Source organism: Mandrillus leucophaeus, unplaced genomic scaffold (genome assembly GCF_000951045.1).
Source record: "Mandrillus leucophaeus isolate KB7577 unplaced genomic scaffold, Mleu.le_1.0 Scaffold159, whole genome shotgun sequence".
NCBI classification, from domain to species: domain Eukaryota; kingdom Metazoa; phylum Chordata; class Mammalia; order Primates; family Cercopithecidae; genus Mandrillus; species Mandrillus leucophaeus.
In genome coordinates, this window is record NW_012101576.1 from 4,806,628 (window position 1) to 4,829,030 (window position 22,403).

The window sequence follows — 22,403 nt, forward strand, 5'->3', positions numbered from 1 at the left end:
AAATAAAATTTTTTTAAAAAGCAAGTATTCTATAGCGTAAAGGCTAGGGACCAAAATAGATAACAGGATTCCCTGAATGTCCCTAAGAGGGAGAGAGTATGTTAAAAATAGAAGAACCAAAATTCAGAAGAAAGAGACTCACAGAGCTAAACCAGGATGGGGACCCTGGGTCAGGCCAGCCTCTTCGCTCCTCCTGGAACTTATTTTTGGTCTGACCACTCTGCCTTATGTTTTGCAGAATCATGTGAGGGCCAACCAGGGAAGGTGGAGCAGATGAGCACACACAGGAGCCGTCTCCTCACCGCCGTCCCTCTCAGCATGGAACAGAGGCGGCCCTGGTCCCGGGCCCCGGAGGTGGACAGCCGCTCTGTGGTCCTGCTCTCAGTGGTCTGGGTGCTGCTGGCCCCCACAGCAGCTGGCATGCCTCAGTTCAGCACCTTCCACTCTGAGAATCGTGACTGGACCTTCAACCACTTGACCGTCCACCGAGGGACGGGGGCCGTCTATGTGGGGGCCATCAACCGGGTCTACAAGCTGACGGGCAACCTGACCATCCAGGTGGCTCATAAGACAGGGCCAGAAGAGGACAACAAGTCTTGTTACCCGCCCCTCATCGTGCAGCCCTGCAGCGAAGTGCTCACCCTCACCAACAATGTCAACAAGCTGCTCATCATTGACTACTCTGAGAACCGTCTGCTGGCCTGTGGGAGCCTCTACCAGGGGGTCTGCAAGCTGCTGCGGCTGGATGACCTCTTCATCCTGGTGGAGCCGTCCCACAAGAAGGAGCACTACCTGTCCAGCGTCAACAAGACGGGCACCATGTATGGGGTGATTGTGCGCTCCGAGGGTGAGGACGGCAAGCTCTTCATCGGCACGGCCGTTGATGGGAAGCAGGATTACTTCCCGACCCTGTCCAGCCGGAAGCTGCCCCGAGACCCTGAGTCCTCAGCCATGCTCGACTATGAGCTACACAGCGATTTTGTCTCCTCTCTCATCAAGATCCCTTCAGACACCCTGGCTCTGGTCTCCCACTTTGACATCTTCTACATCTATGGCTTTGCTAGTGGGGGCTTTGTCTACTTTCTCACTGTCCAGCCCGAGACCCCCGAGGGTGTGGCCATCAACTCCGCTGGAGACCTCTTCTACACCTCACGCATCGTGCGGCTCTGCAAGGATGACCCCAAGTTCCATTCATATGTGTCCCTGCCCTTCGGCTGCACCCGGGCCGGGGTGGAATACCGCCTCCTGCAGGCTGCTTACCTGGCCAAGCCTGGGGACTCGCTGGCCCAGGCCTTCAATATCACCAGCCAGGACGATGTACTCTTCGCCATCTTCTCCAAAGGGCAGAAGCAGTATCACCACCCGCCCGATGACTCTGCCCTGTGTGCCTTCCCCATCCGGGCCATCAACTTGCAGATCAAGGAGCGCCTGCAGTCCTGCTACCAGGGCGAGGGCAACCTGGAGCTCAACTGGCTGCTGGGGAAGGACGTCCAGTGCACCAAGGCGGTAAGGAGGCACGCATCTCGCTCTGCTCCTGCTCTGTGACACAGGTTCCAACCTTCCTGTCCATGCCCTGGGGCACACCTGCTCCCACACCACCACGGGCCTGAAATGAAAGAGGTTTTCAGACTCAGGTTATCAGGTGGTAACCAATAACGCAGGGTCTTACGTACACCAGATACTTGGGATATGTGTGTTGATTTGTTATCATTTCAAATACATGTATTGAGTGCCTACATCACACCAGCTGCTACTGTAAATGCTGCAGGCTTCAGCTATGAACCATACAGCCCTACAAAGCTCACTGCCCTCAGGGAGATTACGTGCCAGCTGGGTGAGACAAATGAGCACATAATATATGTTAGTTTGCCAAATGGGGATAATGGCTGTAGAGAAAAATAAACAGGGAAGGGGAAGAGGCAGTAGCCGACAGGACTGATTCACTGAGAAAGTGGTGTCTAACCAGAGACTGAGGATGAGAAGAAAGGGAGTCATGCAGGTGTCCGGAGAAAGCATTCCACAGAGAGAGAAAGGGTGAGGAGAATGTGCAAAGAATTCAGGGCATGCCTGGAGTGTCTGAGGAACAGTAAGGAGGCCACTGCAGCCAGATCAGAGTATGTGAGAGAAAGAGCAGCAGGTGATGGGGTCCATCAGAAGTAATGGGGGCCAGGTCATGTACACACAGAGCCATAGACCATTGTGGTTCCTAGTGAGGGAGTCAAGTGGAAATTGGAAATCTAAGTCAGAGGAGAGGGAAAGGAGTCTGGCTTGACCAATTGATGGAAAACTGGAGAATAATCAAGAGTGTGGACAAAGGCAAAAGAGGAGGGGATGAAAAGCTGAGAATCCAGACCTGAGGAAAGCGGAGACAAGAAAATCAGTGGCAATGACTGCCCTGTCAGAGGCTCATGGTGCTGTCATCAAAGTATTCACGATCCACTCTTCCTTCCATCGTTTATCCAGCCATCCAACCATCCATTCATTTATCCACCCATCTCTCCTCCATCCGTCCTCTTTCCTTCCCTCCTTTTATTCTCCTATCCATCTATCCCTCCCTCCTCCTCAGCTCTTTCCCCCATGCATCTCTCTATCCATCCATCCATCCATCCATCCATCCATCCATCCATTCAGCCATTTACCCATCCCTCCATTCATCTGTCCCTGATCCTTCCCTTCATTCTTTCCTGCATCCCTTCATCCATCTATCTCTTTATCCACTCATCCTTCTTTTTTTTCTCCCTTAATCTATGCCTCTATCTTTATCTATCCATCATCCATTTGTCTATCTAGCCCTCCATCTATCCATTCATCCCTCTCTTTATTCATCCACCATCATCCATCTACCCATCCCTCCATTCATTTACAAATAGTATTGAAGATCTTCTGAATGCCTGGCACTGTACTAGGCACTGGGGGTGCAAACATAAAAAGACATGATTGGCTGGGCGCGGTGGCTCACACCTGTAATCCCAGCACTTTGGGAGGCTAAGGCAGGCAGATTGCTTGAGCTCAGGAGTTCGATACCAGCCTAGGCAAGATGAAAAAACTCCATCTCTACAAAAAAATCCAAAAATTAGCCTGGTGTGGTGATGTGCACCTGTAGTCCCAGCTACTCTGGAAGCCTGAGCATGGGAGGTGGAGGTTGCAGTGAGCCTAGATCGTGCTACTATACTCCAGCCTGGGTGACAGAGTGAGACCCTGTCTCAGAAAAAAAAAAAAAAGAAAGAAAGACATGATCATTACTCTCACAGATCTTATAATCTAGTAGGAGAGAGAGACACACACAGAGAGAGAGAGAGAGAGAGAGAGAGAGACAGCTGGCAACATAATGTAGCAGCTAAGAGTTTGAGCTTCTGAGACAAAAGCCAGACTTCAAATTCCATCTGTGTTTCTTCCTCCCTTCTTCAGAAGCACCTTATCATCTCTATATTCTCATCTGTGAGATGGGAATGATAATGCCTAACTCATGGGATGATCAGATGAGATAATACATGGAGAGATTAGCACCATGCCTGGAAATGTTAGGTTTATTATCACAGAGGGAGTTAACAGGGAGTGTGAGAAGTGCAAAAGTAGGTTTCTTATACACAGTGCTGAGGGCTCTGGATCTGCAGCCTAGAAAAAAATATATGAGACCAAGGGGCCCATATGGCTACTGAGTACTCTAAATTGAAGGTGCCTGCCATTGGGACCAAACACTAGTACTTGAAGCAAGAAAACATCATTCCAAGGCTACACTTCTATTCCTGTCATCATTTGCTTGGTGTGGTAGAAGAGTCATGGTTAAGCCTTTGAAGTAAAACAGATGGGGATTAAAAATCAGTCCTACCACTTACTACTTGTGTGACTTTGGCAAGTTATGTACCTGATCTGAGCTGTAAGTTTTTCATCTTTAAAATAGAGATAATATTATCTTCTTTTGATGGTTAGTATGAGGATAAAATGGAAAATTTATGTAAAGTGCTTAGCACAATACCTGGAACATAATAAGCATTCAATAAATGGGCAGCTATGATTATTAATATTAATCACAGTAGTAAAGAGCCAGGTATTTTCTTAGTTATCTTACTGTTGTAAAATGAGGAAGGTGGACTAGATAGTCTCTAGTTTTTTGTTTTGTTTTGTTTTTTAACACCAAAATTATATGGCCACTGGCCTTAACTAATGGGGAGAAGTGGAGAGGAAATGTAACCCTCTGTAAGGGTTAAATGCTTGCAGAGTCCAACCTAGTTCCCATAACCCAGTGGGGGCCTTGTCAGGAGGAAACTGCTGATTCCTGCCTGCTTCTGAGCAAGAGGAAAGAGGAAGATGACACTCTTCTCTGCTCCAGCGCAGAGAGACAAGCCTGGGCTAGTTACAAAAGGACAGGAAGGCACTGGGAGAGAGGTGACAGTGAATGGGGCTGGGACCTTAGAGTGGAGAGACCCTTGCCTCCACTCCTTCAGCACCACACCCTTCTGGTGTAGGGGCTGCGAGAGGAATGGCCCCTTAAAGATCCCGACAGTCCAAAGGACCAAGACCCGGGGACCCAGAAATATTTTGGTGGCCTTAGAGGGGAATAAGGATAAATGAAAGAAGCTGTGGTCCCAGAGCTTGATTTTAACATGACTCTGGAATAACATGGAAATCTCAGATCAAAAATTTGAGCTCTGATCCCACAAAAGGGAGGAAGAAGGGGGCTATCACTCATTGAGTAGCAGCTATGTCCTAAAGGCTAAGCTTGGCAATTTAAGTGTTATCTCACTTGCTCCTCACAATGACCCCATAAAGCAATAGTTATCACCCCCATTTTACAGATAAAAAAAACAAAGGCTCACAAAGACTAAGCAAGTTGCTCAGATCTCCACAGCTATAAGTGATAAAGTGGGGATTTGAATTTAGTTGGTCTATATTACTTCTTAGTCCAGGCTCTTTCTATGTAGCCCTTCTGTTTCCAAGGAAAGCCATACACCAAGCTCTCAACCATTAGAGCAAAAGTAAAGGCACATCAGGTGTTTGGAAATATCTGACAATATATTGAAAAAGAACTTGAAGAGAAAAGAAATTCTAGCCAATCCTAAGGGCTTAGGCTGAGAATAAATCTTTTTTTTTTTTTAATAGTTCTGGAGATTCTAGAATCAATAAGATGGTAGCAAAATCCAGAATTACTAGGTTTTTGCTTCTGTGTCATTTCTCAAAAGCTGACTTGGGCTATGCCTGTGCCCAGACTCTGTGGCCTTACCAGCCCTGCAGAAAGTGGGAAAGAAATGGAAGCCATGAAATTAAGGACTTCTAGAGCTCAAAGGAAGCTTGACAATTACCCGGTCCAATACTTTTACTTTACAGATGAGAAAACTGAGGCTGAGACAGGGTACATGACATATCAAGGTCACACAGCTGGTTTCAGTAGAGAACGGACTAAAATCTGGATCACTTTCTTCTTAGCCAGGGCAGTAGCTGCCTGGAGTGTAGGGATGAGATGAGGAAGAGAAGTACAAAATGTAAAATGTGTAGCTGATAACTCTGACCAGCCTTTTTAGGAAGCTAGAATTCCCATGGTTGGCTCCAGTGATGTGCTGGCAAGTATTAAATAACTGGCTCTGTGCAGACAGGGGAGGGAAAGGAAAGCTCTGGTTTGTAGCCCCTGCCCATTGCCATGGTATAAATACACCTATCCTGGCTGATTTCAAGCATCATGGGATGTCACTTAATGCACAGTTATCCCCTGTGAGCTGGCTTCAGCACACCACAGCTTCACTACCTTCCAGAGAAACTCATTCCTTCTGCTCTGTGAGGCTCCATATTATCCCAGGGTCAAAAGTCATCTTAACCTAAAAATGTGTTTTCTTTCCTGAAGAATATACACACACGAGTGCAGCACCATCATTCCTACCAGTAGCAGGAGCAGCAGCTCTCTACAAAACTCTACGGAACCACAAAAAATGAGCCTCTGCTCCCTTTGGGACTGAGAAGAGAAAGGAAGGCAAGTCCTTGGTTTAAAAAAAAAAAAATCACATGCCATAACTTATAAACCAATTATTCCAAAGAAATGAGGCTGTCAACGAGTGATGATGTGTCAGCCTGCTCTTCCCTGGTGAGGGTGAGAGGAGGCTGAAGGGAGCAGGGGGACAGGCTGCTCTGCTGCTTTCTATGATTCCTACGACAGCCATTTCCTTCCTCCTCTGGGATGCCTTCGCAGACCCAGAAGGAACAGCTGCCACAGGACGCGGGGCTCTTTCTGGCCCAGAGCCTGCAGCCTTTGCCACAGGATTCCACATTGTGCCATTAACTGGGGCATGTCAGAGCATCCATGCTGGCCCAGCCCCGTGCTGAGCACTGTGTACACAATGCAAACCCCTCAGCAGCCCCTGCCTCAGGAAGCATTATAGTCTTTGTCTTTCTTTCTTTTTTAGATGAGAGACCTAAGATCTTGAGATCTTAGAAATCATCAATTTAACGTTACCTTCAGCAGCCCTACAGGAGGACCCTACTGGTCCAGGTTTTCACAACCAGTTAGTGGCAGAACAGGCAGTAGGATCAAGATCTTCCTACTTTCTTTCCGGCAATTCTTTTTTTTTTTTTTTTTTTTGAGACGGAGTCTGTCGCCCAGGTTGAAGTGCATTGGCGCGATCTCAGCTCACTGCAACCTCCACCTCCCAGGTTTCACACGATTCTCCTGCCTCAGCCTCCCGAATAGCTGGGATTACAGGCACACATCACCACGCCCGGCTAATTTTTTGTATTTTTGGTAGAGACAGGGTTTCACTATGTTGGCCAGACTGGTCTCAAACTCCTGACCTCGTGATCTACCCGCCTCGGCCTCCTAAAGTGCTGGGATTACAGGTGTGAGCCACCGTGCCCGGTCACAGTTTTTTTTTCACTTGCTCAAGGTGATCTTTCAAATGTGCTCCGGTCACTCCTGACAGACACATTATGGAGCCACACCACCACTCTCCTTAAAGGCTGGAAATACAAAGGACACCACCTCCAGAATTCTCTCCTAATTATATTTACCCAAACATTGTTGAAGATCTATAATGCACAATAGTGGAAATAGCTGGACAACTTAACACAAATCTTTTGCATGCATTATTTCATTTGTTCCTTCACGGTTCTATCAGAAAGGTGGGCAGGTATTATTCCAAAGGAAGAAACTGAGGCATATGTAGATTAACTTTTCCAAAGTGTAAGGTACTGTCCAATATTGTTATGACACTTCCGATCTCTTTCCAGTATGGAAAGATAGTAGGGAGCTAGAATTCCCATGGTTGGCTCCAGTGAGGTGCTGGTGAATATTAAACAACTGGATAGTTGAATGGCTTAAAATTTCTTGTGCCCAAAAGGAGACCCTACAGCCCAAGAAACAAAGAAGAAACCCTCTCTGGGCTGGTAGAAGTCCTGTAATGTTGCCTTTAGACTGATTATCCACTGAAGGAACTCTCGTCTGAAATAGAAAGATCCCCACAGAATGCCACGGTCCTGAGGGACATTAAAATAAATAGAAAGTGAGTTCAGGCACTTAGCTTGACAAATTCATCCTGGTTCTCCTGGCAGAAAGGTAGATGCAGGTGACTCCAGGTAAGTGGAAGGTTGCTGCCTGTTCTTTCGTCTGGCTTCATAAGAACCAGCATGGAATTTGTGGGTGAGCTGGTGAGAAGATTTTGTCTGCAGCCTGTGTTAGGGCCCCTGAACTCCCACGTCTGCCTCTCTGAGGCCTGGCGTCCTAAGACTGGAAGTTGGGGATATGGGTTGTGTAGAGACTCCACCAGGCCTCCACTGTTACTCACCCCAATTCCTTCCCCTTTCCTCCAGCCTGTCCCCATCGACGATAATTTCTGTGGACTGGACATCAACCAGCCACTGGGAGGCTCAACTCCAGTGGAGGGCCTGACCCTGTACACCACCAGCCGGGACCGCATGACCTCTGTGGCCTCCTACGTTTACAACGGCTACAGCGTGGTTTTTGTGGGGACTAAGAGTGGCAAGCTGAAAAAGGTAAGAGTCTAGGAGCTCAGATGCCTCAATGCCATTCAGCTCCTCCGCAGAAAGTCCCTCTTGGAAGGTAGCTATTGGTGGAGATTTAACTACAGGCAACTTTATTTTCTTGGGGAATGAAGGTGAAATGGGGAGGTAAGAAGGGGTTAATTTTGTGACTTAGCTTCTAACTACTTCCTCCGGCCATCAGTCATTGGGTATGTAAGGAATGCAAGCATGTTTCAATATTTCCCAAACTTGAAGAAAAAATTTTAAGAAGGTACATACATCTGCAAAAGCAAAAAAAAACAAAACAAAAAAAAACAAAAAAATTGCTCTTCATTCCCAAATCAAGCAAAACTAAGTTTTTGGTTATATACATTATAAATCTCCAACATCACAAACCCCTCCCTAGGACCTGTCAAGTTGATTATACTGGTCTTTGTTGAATTCAGAGAAGTTGGTTGAAGCAGATTACTGGTCCCAATTCTAAGACCTGGGGCAAACGGTGGGTGCTGCTCTCTGATGGTATATGATGCCTGAAGAAAACGCCATTCTCCAGTCTTTCCTTTTCCTGCAATCACAGTCTCTTCCCTTCCCAGCTCCCCACCCAGATGTGAGCTGCCAGGTGGAAGTAAACATTTTACCTTGTGCCTCCTTGGGCACTTCTGCCAGCTGGAGGGCACAGGCTGTCTGGGGCTGGCAGCATGGGAGGCCTCTTGTGCAGCAAGCTGAAGCCAACAGCTTGTGCCTACTTGTCTAGTGCCTAGGGTGCAGAGAGGGTGCACAATCTGGTTCATTATATGGGATTAGAGCAGCCACATTCTTTCCGGTCTCAGCTAATCCCCTTTTCCCATGCTTACCCTCCTGCCACCTTTCCCTGGTCCCAGCACCTGTGGATCAAGGAACATGCAAGACCTCACTGCCTCTCACCCTTTGATGTTGACATCACCCTGGAGCTCTTTCCTTATAATCCATTTAGAGCCTTGGGAGGGATGCTGTTTGGAAATGTGGAAGGAGGGTAACCTGGAGTGAGCCCAAGGAAGAATTTCCATGTTCTGCTTGTTCTGAATTACTGCCAGGGGAGGTGAGAAGAACTGGTCTGGGTTCACCTAGCAGTGCTAAACCCTCCAGGCTTCTTCTGGTTCCCATGATACCAAAGACGTTTAACCATTTCCTCACTTGCTGTAGAGGTTCCTACATGTTCCTCTTCTGTGCCCTCCACTCTGCCTGGGACTAGAGACCCTAGCTTGGCTTTTCAGCACATGGAAGAGAGAAAGAATGTGGTCCTTGTGTTTGCTTTTTCAAAATGGGAAGGGAAGGAGTTGCTCTGTGAAATTCTGCTAAGATTTAAAAGTGGCCTCTACCAGGAAGCAGTTTGGCTTGGAACCCTGAGGCTAGTTACTTCCCTGCTCAGCCAGGGTCACCACATCCAGTTGGACAAATTGTGCCTGGCCTAGGGGGATTGTGTTAAGGAGCCTAGTGGGAGTTGAAATCCAGCCTGAGCTCTCCCTGTTACATGATGTACCCTGTGGTATAAACATCTGCCCAGTGGGCCTTCTCTTACTAAGTCATCTGCCCATAGGGACCACCTTTTCCTAAATGGCACACAGACTCTCTAAGGGCCAGCAGAAGCCACACAGGCTGGTGTGAGTACCTTTCCCCCACCTTCAGTCACTGCTCCAGGTCATGTGTGTCATTCTGTCTCCTTGATTCTCTTGAAAGTTCCATGAAAGGCAGGGGTCATGCTTTTTGGACTGTTCCCTTCTTCCCCTTTAATCACCTCACCAAGTGTTCACTCATGGGATAGGCTTCAAAACTGCTTTGAAAAATAGAGCCATTCTTTAAGGAACCTTAGAGAGTGCCTGGCCCAATACTCTCATTATTTGACAGGGAAACTGAGGTCCAGAGAAGAAAATTGACTTGCCTAAGCATAGAGATCTAAGACAAGTTGCTTCTTGCCTTGACACCCAATTTGGCACCATTTTTACTTAAAGAAGCAGCTCTAGAGCCCAGGGAGGGAGACTGAGAACGATCTTCAGGTCCAGGCTTGCTACAGAGGTCAGCTAGGGGCTAGTGCGTTCACTCTCTTCAGATCTAGATGTGAATTAAGGCATCAGTGTATAATGAATGGATGGATGAGAAGTGAATAAAGGAAAAGGGACCCAACCAGACACAAAGGGACCTTGAGTTGCCTTTCCCCATATCTCCATGCATCGCGCACGGCACACACCAGGGGCTGCTTGGCATCTTTCCAAGTCACACACCTGAGTTGGCCAAGTCCTCCTGGCCTTATTGAAACCCTGACGGACAAGTTGCTGTGGAGACAAGTCAGCAGGTTCAAGGGCAAAGCTGGGGGCGTGGTTATCCACAGCTTGTGCTGACCTGTGAGTTGGCTGCTTCTTCTCACTCTTTGCTTGGCCTTTCTTTGGCAGTTTCTATGAGCTCATGACACTCCTCCTTCCTCCTCTGTGCAGCTCACCCTTCTTTCCCACCCACGCTGCTTTGAGGTACTTGACATTCATATCCAGGCCCCTGCTGGCCTCCCATCTACCAGCTTACTTGCTCCCACCCCTCTCCAGAGAAATAACCCATGAAGAATTTATGGAATGTCCCCAGGAAACCCTACTATGGTCCAGGCCCCATAGCTCTTTCAACACAGGAAGGAAAATAAAGAAAAAAATAGCTAAGAGTTTGGAAAGGGAAGGGAAGGTGGGTGCGTCAGAACTACTCACTTCTCCCGGCGTCTGTCAGGCTGTCCAGCCCTCATCTACTGTGGCCTGTAGAAACAGGATGTCCCTGTGTATGGAAGTTTAGAGGAAGCAGAGACTTGCTAGAAGTGATAGGACCACAGGGCGTTCTTATGTGCTGTGTCACATAGCTGCTTATACACTGCTGTCTGCAAGATGCATAGAGAGCACTCTAGACAAGACCACTGCCTTCTGAGCTGCAAACAAGTGGAAGGAACAGACAGAATAAGGTTAAGTCCCCAAAACCTGTATGTGAGGATGGGCGCGGTGACTCACACCTGTAATCCCAGCACTTTGGGAGGCCAAGGCAGGTGGATCAGCTGAGGTCAGGAGCTCGAGACCAGCCTGGCCAACATGGTGAAACCTCGTCTCTACTAAAAATACAAAAATTAGCTGGGCATGGTGGCACCTGCCTGTAGTCCTCATACCCCCTGTAGTGCTCATACCCCCTCGGGAGGCTGAGACGGGAGAATCACTTGAACCCAGGAGATGGAGGTTACAGTGAGCCAGGATCATGCTACTGCACTCCAGCCTGGGCAACAGAGTAAGACTCCATCTCAAAAACAAAGCAAAACAAAACAACAACAACAACAAAAAAAAAAAAAAAAAAAAAAAAAAAAACAGGAGTTTGAGACCAGCCTGACCAATGTGGTGAAATCCTGTCTCTACTAAAACTCTGAAAATTAGCCGGGCGTGGTGGCACGCACCTGTAATCCCAGCTACTCAGGAGGCTGAGGCAGGAGAATTGCTTGAACCTGGGAGGTGGAGGTTGCAGTGAGCCTAGACCGTGCCACTGTACTCTAGCCTGGGTGACAGGGCAAGACTCTGTCCGCCCTCTCCCTCTAAAAAAACTATATGTGCAATGCTTGCATAAGCTAAGGGTCAGTGCATCACAGGTGATAAGAAGACATACAAAGATTCACCATAAGGGTGGAATAATTCAAACAAAACAGCAACTGTAGTGTGATCAGTCTGCAAGGCTTTACTGAAAAGGAAGATTACCAGGGTCTGCTTATAGACTAGATGAGACAGATGAAGTGATGAGTTGAGGGAGAGAAGGGCATACTAGACCTTGGGTGCCACATTGAGAAGGTACAAAGCACATGCAATGAAGGTCCAACATGCAGAGGAGTTTGGAAGACTTGGACAGATAAGAGGGGAGGGAGAGCCCCTGTGAGACTTTAAGCCCTAAGGAGATCAAGCGAAAAGGATCTTGGGATTTTAGCAAACCATGAGGTTGACATGAGCCAACTGTGTGATATATTGCTTTAACAAAGTTAGTCTACATCATGATAATAGAAGAACAGCTTCTGTGTCATGAGACATAGTGACTCCACTTTACCTTGAAGATAACATCACAAGAGGGTGTTAAGCAAACTCAAGTGCCAGATAAAGAAGAGCTGAACGGATGTGGGAATCATGCTATGTGAAGGGGAAAAGAGTGAATAAAGCAGGACATAGAACAGCTGTCTTTAGATAACATAATTTACTGAGCACTTATTATATGTCACATGCTATTGAAGAGCTTTATATCTGTTAACTCATTTACTCTTTTACTCTATGAGGTAGGTGCTATCACCTCCATTTTAAAGATGAGGAATTGGAGGCCAAGAAAGATTAAAAAATAATAATAAAGCCACACAGTAAATAAAATGGCAGAGCTAGGACTAGAACTGTGATTATCTGGTTTTACAATCTGCCGGCTTATCCATTAAGCCATGGAAGATGAATTAGGCTTATTCAGTGTGACCTCAGAGGGCAGAATAGGGCCACTGGGTAGGCGTTACAGCACAGCAACTTTCCCCTTCATATAAGGAAAATGTTTTTTACGGCCAGACTGTCCCAGGATGCTGACTCAGGAGGGAATGAGGTCCTAGTCAGTGGAAATATGCAAGCAGAGACTGGATGGTCACCAACCAGGGGTGCTGCCAAGGGGACCCCTGCATCAGATCTCACGGTCTTTTCAATGATGCTGCCACTATTTCTCTGGCTCTGTCAGCAAAGTGTGTGATGAAGGAGTATGGGCTGAGGCAGAGAAGAGGAGCAGAAAAAGGAAGACCAAGGACCCCTGGGTGTGGACTTTGGAATGAGGCTGGTTTTGAGCCTGCCCTCAGAGTAGCAGAAAGCCCCTCAGGGTCAGGTGGGAGGGGCTCGGCACAGACATGGCAAAGCCTGGCCAGGATGATGAGGACAGGCAGTCCTGGGGCCAGATGTAGGGGAGGGAAAAGCAGGTTATCCTGGGGCCGGGGTCCAGTTCCTCATGACAGCATCCCTCCTGGTTAAGAATAGGCAGTGAGAGTCCAGATGATACAGACTGAGTGCGAACACCAAAGCAGATGGAGGAAGAGTGGCAACAGGAACTGGAAACTCATTTTACATGATTTTCCAGGTTTCAGGGCAGAGACAGGTGGCAAATCAAGCTCATGTCATGGGGCAAAAGAGGGAGGATGTCAAGCTGAGCAAGTGAAAGATGCCAGGACAATGGAAGGAAGGACTATCTTGGGTTCAGGGTGAAGTTCCTTTGGTTTCTTCCTTCCATTTGCAGCTGCTAAACTGCCACCTCAGCCCAGGTTTCACATCCCTGCAGGGCTCCTCACAGAAGCTGGAGGGTAGTGTTTTGCTGGGGCTCTCTAGCCTCTCAGTCCCAGGGACCTTAAACAACAGCAGATGCTGCTGGCTCTCTTCTCCGTCCCCATCAGAAACCTCTTTTGCTGCTCAAGCATTGTGACATGTCCTTTACCCTGTCCCTTCAACCACTGTGCATGGCACCCTCCTAGACCCCACAGCATCTGGCAAGGGAGCAGCTGCTAAGGTGTCTGCCTCCCTTGAGATTCACAGATCCTTGAGGGCAGGGACCTTCCTTTTCACATTCATCACCCCATCCCCACTGCCAGATACACATTAGGTGCTCATGAAAGTGCTCTCAAATGTATTGGGTGCCTATTCTATGCTAGACATCTATTTGTACTAATTGAAATAGAATCAGACACCAACAGTGACTCCTGTTGATGTGGCTGGTTGCAAAGGAAGGAAGGTATGATGTGTTGGGTAGGTCGGTGCCGGGAGGAGGAGGGTTGGCATGGCAGTGGCATGAGAAGTAAAGGAAACAGGACAACTTCTGGTGGGCAACAGGAAAGGAGTTTGTTTTCTGGTTAACAACATCTGGAAGAGGGTGGGATGGTAATCTCAGAAATGTTGGCTAGAAGAAGGGGACAGCATTTACACTGTTGCCTGGAGGGCCCCAGAATAGTACAGACAGCCATCTGCTTCACCTGGATCAGATGCAGGCTTGTGTATAGCAGGGAAGCAGGCAAGAATGCCCAGGGAACCACTGCTTCCTCCACCAGTCTCTGTCTGTATGACTCCTGGAATGTTTTTGCAAATCACCAGAGACTTTCCAAGCTCTGGGGAGGGCCCCAGCCTATTCTGGCACTACCTTCTTTCCCATTAGCTAATGGTGGCCGATGAAATGTCTGTGAAATTCTTAAAGGAAAATTCTTTCTGCCTCTCCCTAAGGGACATACCAACCCAAGGTCTCCAATCCCTGGCCCACAGGAAGCCCTGACGTCCCAATTCTATTCTTCTCTTTGTAATCACACAAACGATTTACTAAGCAAAGCCAGGAAAACTGTGAGCTTCTTGCCGTAGCAGCTTAGGCGTTGGAAAGAATCCATCAGGAGCACCGAAGTATTAACTCTCCTCAGCCCTGGGGTTAGTACTCGGTTATTTGATAACACTGACTGTTTATAAGATACGTTTCCATGGTTCTTTTCATCTTCCTCAAATATTTCAACTGAGGGTTGAAATCGCCACTGCATTTTTACCCCATTTTACAGATGTAGGAAACTGAGCTGTAGCAATACTAAATGTCTTGCCCAAGGTTATATGCTCACCCCCACCCTCCAATGCCAATATTGACATTGGCGTTTAGACTTTCTCCCCAAACACACTAACCTGTTACTTGGCTCCTCTCGTGGGGTGGAGTTGCCTTGGCGGACGGAAGGCCAAGTTGGATGAAAAGCTGAGAAACATGCCTTTCTCTCTGTGCCAGCCCCACCAAACAATAGCCACTCATTCCTCTGAGTGGAAATGATTCACTTGTCTCTCTGTATGAACCCTTGATTGAGTAAACAGCCGGAGCTGCAGGTCCACATCTAAGAGACTTAGTGGCTCTCTTGGGACCTGAGACCGCCCATCCGATACCCTAACTCTCCCAGGTGTCTCAGCAATGCTGGACACTGGGGTGGTGGGGAGTAGAGACCCTCTCCCCTTCCTCAGAGCCTGCATGGAAGGGGTGGGGTGGTGGTTCAGGGAGCTCACCACCACATCCCTAGTAATGAGTTTGGCTCCCTGCCCGGGCTCCCGCCGCCAAGCTTGCTGTTTGTTTTGTTGTTTTATAGGCCTCTTGGGTCCCCAGAACTGGTCTTCTGAAAGCTGGGAAAGGCTGCATTTGGTTGGCACAAGAAAGGGGCATATTTACAGAATGCCCCACTCCCACCCCCCTCGACACACACACTCCGGCCAGCACATCTCCTTGCTTGACCATGGCAGGTGTAGACAGGCGATGTCGGCTCTACCCAGAGCCCCAGCAGACCCCAGGGAAGGAGGTCCCGATCTCCCAGAGTCATTCTGAAAGGGGAGAAACTAAAGACTCTTTATTTTTTGTACTTTTTTGTGTAGTTTCTAATATACTTCAATCTTGGACGATTCTTGTATGAGGCATCAGGCTGTGTATTCAGCTGGCTGTTTTGCAGTCTTAACAGTGAGCTCCTGCAGCTCAGGGCTTTATTGCAAAGCAGGTGAAACACAGAAAACTGTGTTTTGGGGACAGGGGGGATGGGCGTAATGATTCAAGCTTGCAGAATCCAGGTGACCTAAATAGGCTATGCAAAATTTTCAAGAGGCCAAGGTGCTGGTGTTTACAGAGGTCCTGTCTTTAGGAAAATACAGACTCTTCTACGCCATTAATCCTTCCCTGTCTGTGGATTTGGAATATGGACATAGATCTCTGAGTTGGAAGGGACTTACAAAGACCACCTGGTCCACTCTCCTACCTTCAAGTAGGGACCAATTTGCATAACAAAGAGTATAGGGGCTTAGGAGAGATCCAGTCCTGACTCCATCCTACTAGCTGTGTGACCTCTGAGCTTTAATTTCCTCCATGTAAAATGAGGACAAGTCTGGTACCTGCATCATAAGATTACAGTAAGGATTAAACGACATAATTCATTGTTGACGTGATATTTATTGAATATGTACTGTGTGCCAGGAGCTTGGTATAAAGCAGTAGAAAACAAAACTGTCAAAAATATCTGCCCTGCTCAGGTATGGTGGCTCACACCTGTAATCCCAGCACTTTGGGAGGCCGAGGCGATCTCATCACCTGAGGTCAGGAGTTCGAGACCAGCCTGGCCAACATGGTGAAACTCCATCTCTACTAAAAATACAAAAATTATCTTGGCATGGTGGTGTGTGCCTGTAATCTCAGCTACTCAGGAGGCTGAGGTGGGGGAATCGCTTGAACTTAGGAGGCAGAGGTTGCAGTGAGCCCACATTACGTCACTGCACTCCAGGCTGGGGGACAGAGAAAGACTCCATCTCAAAAAGAAAAAAAAAAAATGCTTGCCCTGATGGAAATTATATCTTAATGTGGAAAGTCAGACAAACAACATGAGTAAGCACAATATATAGTATGTTTAGTGGGTGATAAGTGCTAAGGAAAAAATAGATTACAAAGAAATAATTCATGGAAGGGATAGAGTGCAGAGCTTGGGCACATGGGCATATGTGCACTTAAATATTGCTACAATTGTGACTTAACTTGTGAACCTCTATTTTTTTTTTTTTTCCTGTGGAGTGGGATAGTAATAAACACTTTGCATATTTGTTGTAAGGATTAAATAAAATCATGTATAAAAAGTGCTTAATGTAGTGCTTGGCATGAAAGTGCTTTCTATTATTACTGCTATCTTTGAGGCTTCCCCCAAACCCCACTTCTTCCCTGGCTCCTTGGGGTAGTGAAGCTGTCAGATCAGGCTCCTTTTCAGTGACATGTTTGCAAGGTCAGATGGAGGAAGAGAATCCTGTCCCCTACTCCTAGCCCTGAGTCATGGGAAAAAATACTTAGAAAACGGGACCAGCTGAGCCGAACTAATCTAATCCTGCTGGACTTTGGCATCCAGTTGCATTAGTCACCAGTGAGAGGTTTCACAGTCTCATATCACCAAACAATATGTACTGACCCCCTCCCCAGGGTGGGGCTGAAGGAAGTGTCAGTTGCCCAGTTGCAGTTTCGCAGAATTAACTAAAACAGTCCCATTCTCCCCCTTTGCATGTCTCCACACCAACCACAATATCCTGTGCTGCACAGCTCTGCCTTGGATGAACTGTGTGACCTGAGGGGACCTCAGTTTACTCATCTGGGTCATCCATGCCTGCCTGGCAAGATTGCTATGCCTATCAGACATGGAGGCTACATAACATCTAACACAGATCTTGACGTAGTAGATGCTTAATAAATGGCAGTCATTGCTGCTACCATCTCTGTTACTGCTAGAGTGACTCCTCCTGCTAGTATTACTACTACCACTCCTGTACTATTACCATGTTTTTCTGCCACAGTCCCAAATTCTCTTTGATTCTATTAGTTCATTAATCTCATCTAATTTTCAGATGATCAAGAAGGATTGGAGGCCAGGCCCCGTGGCTCATGCCTATAATCCCAGCACTTTGGGAGGCCAAGGCGGGCAGATTGCCTGAGGTCAGGAGTTCGAGACCAGCCTGGCCAGCATGGTGAAACCCCATCTATACTAAAAATACAAAAACAAATTAGCCGGGCCTGGTGGTGGGCGCCTGTAATCCCAGCTACTTGGGAAGCTGAGGCAGGAGAACCGCTTGAACCCGGGAGGTGGAGGTTGTAGGGAGCCGAGATCATACCATCGCAAACCAGCTTAGGTGACAGAGCAAGACCGGTCTCAAAAAAAAGAAAAGAAGGATTGGGATATTTCATTACTCTGTTGCAGATGGTGATTCTGAAATTCAGAGATTATGGACTAACTTGGGGTTGACTTGTAAATCAAGGGAAGATGTGGAAGTTGGAACCAGAATGACAAATACTTCAGGGTGGAGATGGGCCCAGCATATACCTAAGTCACTTGTGTAGCCCAAGATGATCAAGCTAAGAGCTTATGGCTACTTTAACATCTCTTTCCTTCTTGCTAACATGTGCCCCTCTGTCCAGGGAAGCAGGAAATATATGGAGATGAATGTGGTGAAAATGAATCTGGAGCTCTGGCCTTCTGAGTCTCTTCCTGTGGTTCTACCCTTCTCCTGGCCTCAGCCTCCAGAAGGGTTTCTAGCTCCAAGGCAGGAAAGAGGTTTAGGAGCTGGTGCCATTGGGTTGTCCCAATCAGCCATCCCTGTCCTGGTTTCTATGGCAAAGGTTGAGTGTCCCCAGCTAATCTGGAAGGAGAAATGGCATCAACAGGCTTTAATAACAAATCTGGAAATCCCACGCTTGACTATTCAGGGGAAGAGGCTGGGGAATTGGGGTTAAGGCCCCCAGGGGATAAGATTGACACTATCAAGCAAGATCAAGAGTCTTCCCTTGAATGTGTATCATAGACTTTGTAGCTGGAGTGGACCTCAGAAAACTGATCTGGTCACTGACTTTGGACAAGTAAGATGTGTATTGTTCTATTTTATGAATGAGAAAGCTGAGGCCTAGAAAGGTGGAGTGATCTGCGGAAACTCACCCAGGTTCTTCCCGCAGAGGCAAGAGCAGAACCCAGGTTTTTGCATTCCAATTTTTGGGCCCTTCTCGATATTATTTTAAAGGACATTTTTTTTTCCTTTTTTTTTTTTCTTTTTTTTTTTTTTTTTTTTGAGACAGAGTCTTGCTCTGTCGCCAGGCTGGAGCGTGGCATGATCTTGGCTCACTACAACCTCTGACTGCCTCATTCAAGCGATTCTCCTGACTCAGCCTCCCAAGTAGCTCGGATTACAGGCACGCGCTACCACGCCCAGTTAATTTTTGTATTTTTAGTAGAACGGGGTTTCACCATGTTGGCCAGGACGGTCTTGATCTCCTGACCTCATGATCTGCCCACCTTGGCCTCCCAAAGTGCTGGGATTACAGGCATGAGCCACTGCGCCCGGCCTGAAGAACATTCTGCACAGAACATCAGACTGACCTCGGCCTCTCTAGCATGCAGGCATTTTCTATGCAGAGCTTAAAATTGATCTAGGGATTTTTTCCCTGGAGCAAGAGTCCAGCTGAGCTTCGCGTACCAGGCCTGACCATACAACCTTGATCTATGGTGACCGGCAACCCTGAGCCCTCACTCCACATGTCTTGGGAATCTTACCAGAACCTGCCCAGCAGGGAGACCTACTTAACTTCTTGCCTCAGAGCTAAGAAGTTTTGACAAATCAGAAGAACACTGAATTGGGACCCTCAAGTCTTACATGTTAGTCCTCTCTCTAGGAATGCCACATTTTTGGATGGGGATAGGCATAAGGGATCCACTATAAATTAAGCACTTACTGTATGCTAAGCCCTGGGCTAAGTGTTTTGTTTTGTTTCAGTTAAACCTCATCAACCCTGGAAATTGTAAAAATCATTAGTCTTATTTCCATTTACATATAACAAGCTGAGGCTCAACAAAATAAGTAACTTGGCAGAGTCACACTGCTACTAATTGGAGAGCTGGGATTTGAATCCAGAGCTCTCTGACTCCAGATCTGTGCTTTTAACCACTAGCTTTTTAGCATTCAATTGAACTTCTCTACGCTTCCATTCGTCCACTCATAGCCTACCACTTGCCTGATGGAGAGCTGCAAGAAGATGCATGAGAGGAGGGGGAAGGGCCACCTCTTTGCACTCTTTTGAGTGAAGGTGCCCTGGAAACTCGGGACATGGCAGCTGTCACCTCGGCACACGCTGTCTTGCTTGTGTCCCTCTCCTCAGGCCTCCTCCTCCACCTCCCCACCCCTCTCAGCCTGGGTCACAATGCACAGGGTGGCAGCCTTTTGTGCCACACACAGTCCCCAGCTGACTCCCCTTTCTCCAGGCATCACTGTTTGCCATGAGCTTTCTGAAGGAGAGACAAAGGAGTGTTGCTGACAAGGCCAAAAGCTGCTGGGTAAAGCGTGGGGCCAGGGCCCATCACCCATGCATCCCTCGGCGCCCCCGGGCTCTTCTTCAAAGACATTGTCTGGGATCTTTTGTGTGCCAGTCATACCCATTCAGAGCTGGCCAGGCAAAGGTTTCAGTGGGGAGAAGGAGAACACTGAGAAATGGAGTCATTTTGATCTGGCAAAATTGGAAGAGACATTAATGCAATAGTTAACAGCAGACCACTGCTGGGGGGATGGGCCCAAATGCTTGTTCTCTGTTTATGGGGCTTATGCAATTCCATCAATATTGATGCCTGATGCCTTTGATTCTGACACTAATCATTGCTATGAATTAAATTTGCAGCCATATAATTAGGATTGCTATTAATAGGGCCCTGAGCTAAGCACTCCGATGCGGAGTGTCTTTTTCTTGATAGAAAATGGCATCCTTGGAACTCTGCTAATGGGGCGCACCTGGGATTTGCCAAGAATGATGTGAAAATTATACATTCTATATTTGTATTGGGTCTTTTACTGAAATACCAGCAAGCAAAGGTGAGGCTGGAGGGAGGGTTCTCTCCTACCCAGTGCTGTGGGCAGCAATTAGGTGTCTCTGCTGCTCTTTAAAGTCTTTAGGAAAGGATATGCCAGAGCCAATATTGGTCACTCATGGCCAAGCTTCAGACAGCTCATAGCCAGGAAGTTCTGCTTTATGTCTAATCTAATGGGAGTCAGTTTAGGCTAAGACACTAGCCAACTAAGGGAAGAGGAATTTTCCTCATACCCGAAGCTTGTTTGAAAGAGGCTGAGCCAAACTCCTATTGATGGGCCCAGTTGGGCCTCATTTCTAGGTGGATGATTGGGCAAGACCCCTACTGACAACTAATTTCAAGGGTCCCCATCCAGAGAGCTCCCTGGGCCACAGAGAACCCGTTAACTTCACACACACAAGGATTAGCTCTCTTTCATGTTGAGATTCTTTTCCAGGTAAATTTGCAGCACATTTAGTCACTGGGAAACCCAGTCTTTTCCTGCAATTAGCCCCCAGTTCAGCTTCGGTGACTGTCAATGCCCCATTCACCCTCAGCCTGAGTAATCACATGTCATCATGCCCAAGGGTTATCTAACCCTTTTCCAACAATGGCACATGTGGTGACCTCCCTTTATCACTTAGAATAATAATTTGTACCAGTTGGCACAAGGGATGCATTAGTCCCTGCTCTTTTGATCTTCAGACTGTAAATAATTTTTCTTCTAAACCATCGTTTATTGATTTTTTTTTCTTTCATAGTTTTATATCATTGAGAGAAGACAATGGTTTGAGTTCAAGTCCTAACTCTACTGTTTACTAAGTACGTGACCTTGGCCAAGTTATTTAACCTCTTGGCAATTCAGAGTTGAGAGTTCTTGTCTTTAAAACGGGGATAATACTACCTACTTCAGAAAGATTATAATAAGGTTCAATAAGCTTCTAAATCTCTTAGCACAGGTCTAGTACACCTAATAAGATTCCCTGCCCTCCCTTTTTTCTTTCTTCTCACATATACCCAGATACAGAGGAGAAAAGAGATAGCTTTCTTTTCCAACATCTACCCCGGCCCTTGCCACCCATTTTCTGAGTACCACTTTATTTTCCACCCATTCTCAGGGACAACACACATAAAATTAATTTCTCCAAAGCAAATGGCGCAATGGAATCTGAATTCCAAATGCCTCCAGTCTTTTTCTCCCCACGTACTGCAAGGGTGAACAGGAGCTTCTTGCCCCCACTGCCATGGTTTCTGCTGTTACTCTTTCTTCTCAGTTAACCCAGGGTCTTAGGTGGACTGAGTCCATTCTCCTGTTCAATTCTCAGGACCCTACCACAAACTCACAGGTGTTCAGCACCTCCATGATAGGGAGAAAGGAGAAAGAGCATCTCAGCACCACCCAAAACCAAGGCTACTTGAACACAGGATTTGCATTCACTTCTGTCCTCTGCCCCAAAAATACACTGTACATTTACCCACTCTGTGTAAGTGCATGCTTAAAGTCAAGTGTGTGGCTAGAAAGCAATTGGCTAATGGTCAATATTAACAGAGAACAATTTTTTTTTTTTACATAAAACCCTAGGAAACAGTGTGTTCGGTTGAGTCCTCAAGTACCTGAATTTTTTATTATTTACCAGACAGGTATTTTACTTTTCAAAACTGAAGTTGGGCAGGGATGGGATTCCTGTTGGGTGATTGTTGGTGTTGGTGTTGTTTTGGTTCCTACTAAATAGAAAACATTAATCAGTTCCTTCAATATTGGAAATGTGCCTGCTGTTGGGCAAGTTCATGGTTACTCATAGATGCATTCAGTCATATGCCCAACATAACTATACTCGCTCCCTTCAGTTATCTTGTCGCTAGCAAGATCTTGTATGGTACAACCAAACCCCAAAATTAGACTCCCCCTTGAGGCCATATAATGTACCCACCACCTCCCTTGTACCTTCAGTCTTTCCAATAGTCTAATGGCTGCCCCTCTTGAAGCTGTAAAATGTCCGGTAATTTCAGTCTCAGACAGATTGGTGGTATCCCCAGAGGAATGGTCATAGAC

General features: G+C 47.0%; 1 protein-coding gene across 2 annotated transcripts in view; it reads left to right on the forward strand.

Annotated features, from left to right (window-relative positions):
* Positions 1–234: 234 nt before the first annotated feature.
* The window catches only part of PLXNA2 (plexin A2), a 196,485-nt gene continuing 174,316 nt past the window's right edge, over positions 235–22,403 (forward strand). For both annotated transcript variants that reach the window (XM_011975840.1, XM_011975841.1), the window contains exons 1-2: positions 235–1,506; positions 7,792–7,974. In XM_011975840.1, the coding sequence (XP_011831230.1) occupies positions 274–1,506; positions 7,792–7,974 (1,416 nt within the window). In that variant the 5' untranslated portion in view covers positions 235–273. The remainder of the gene's footprint in view (positions 1,507–7,791; positions 7,975–22,403) is intronic.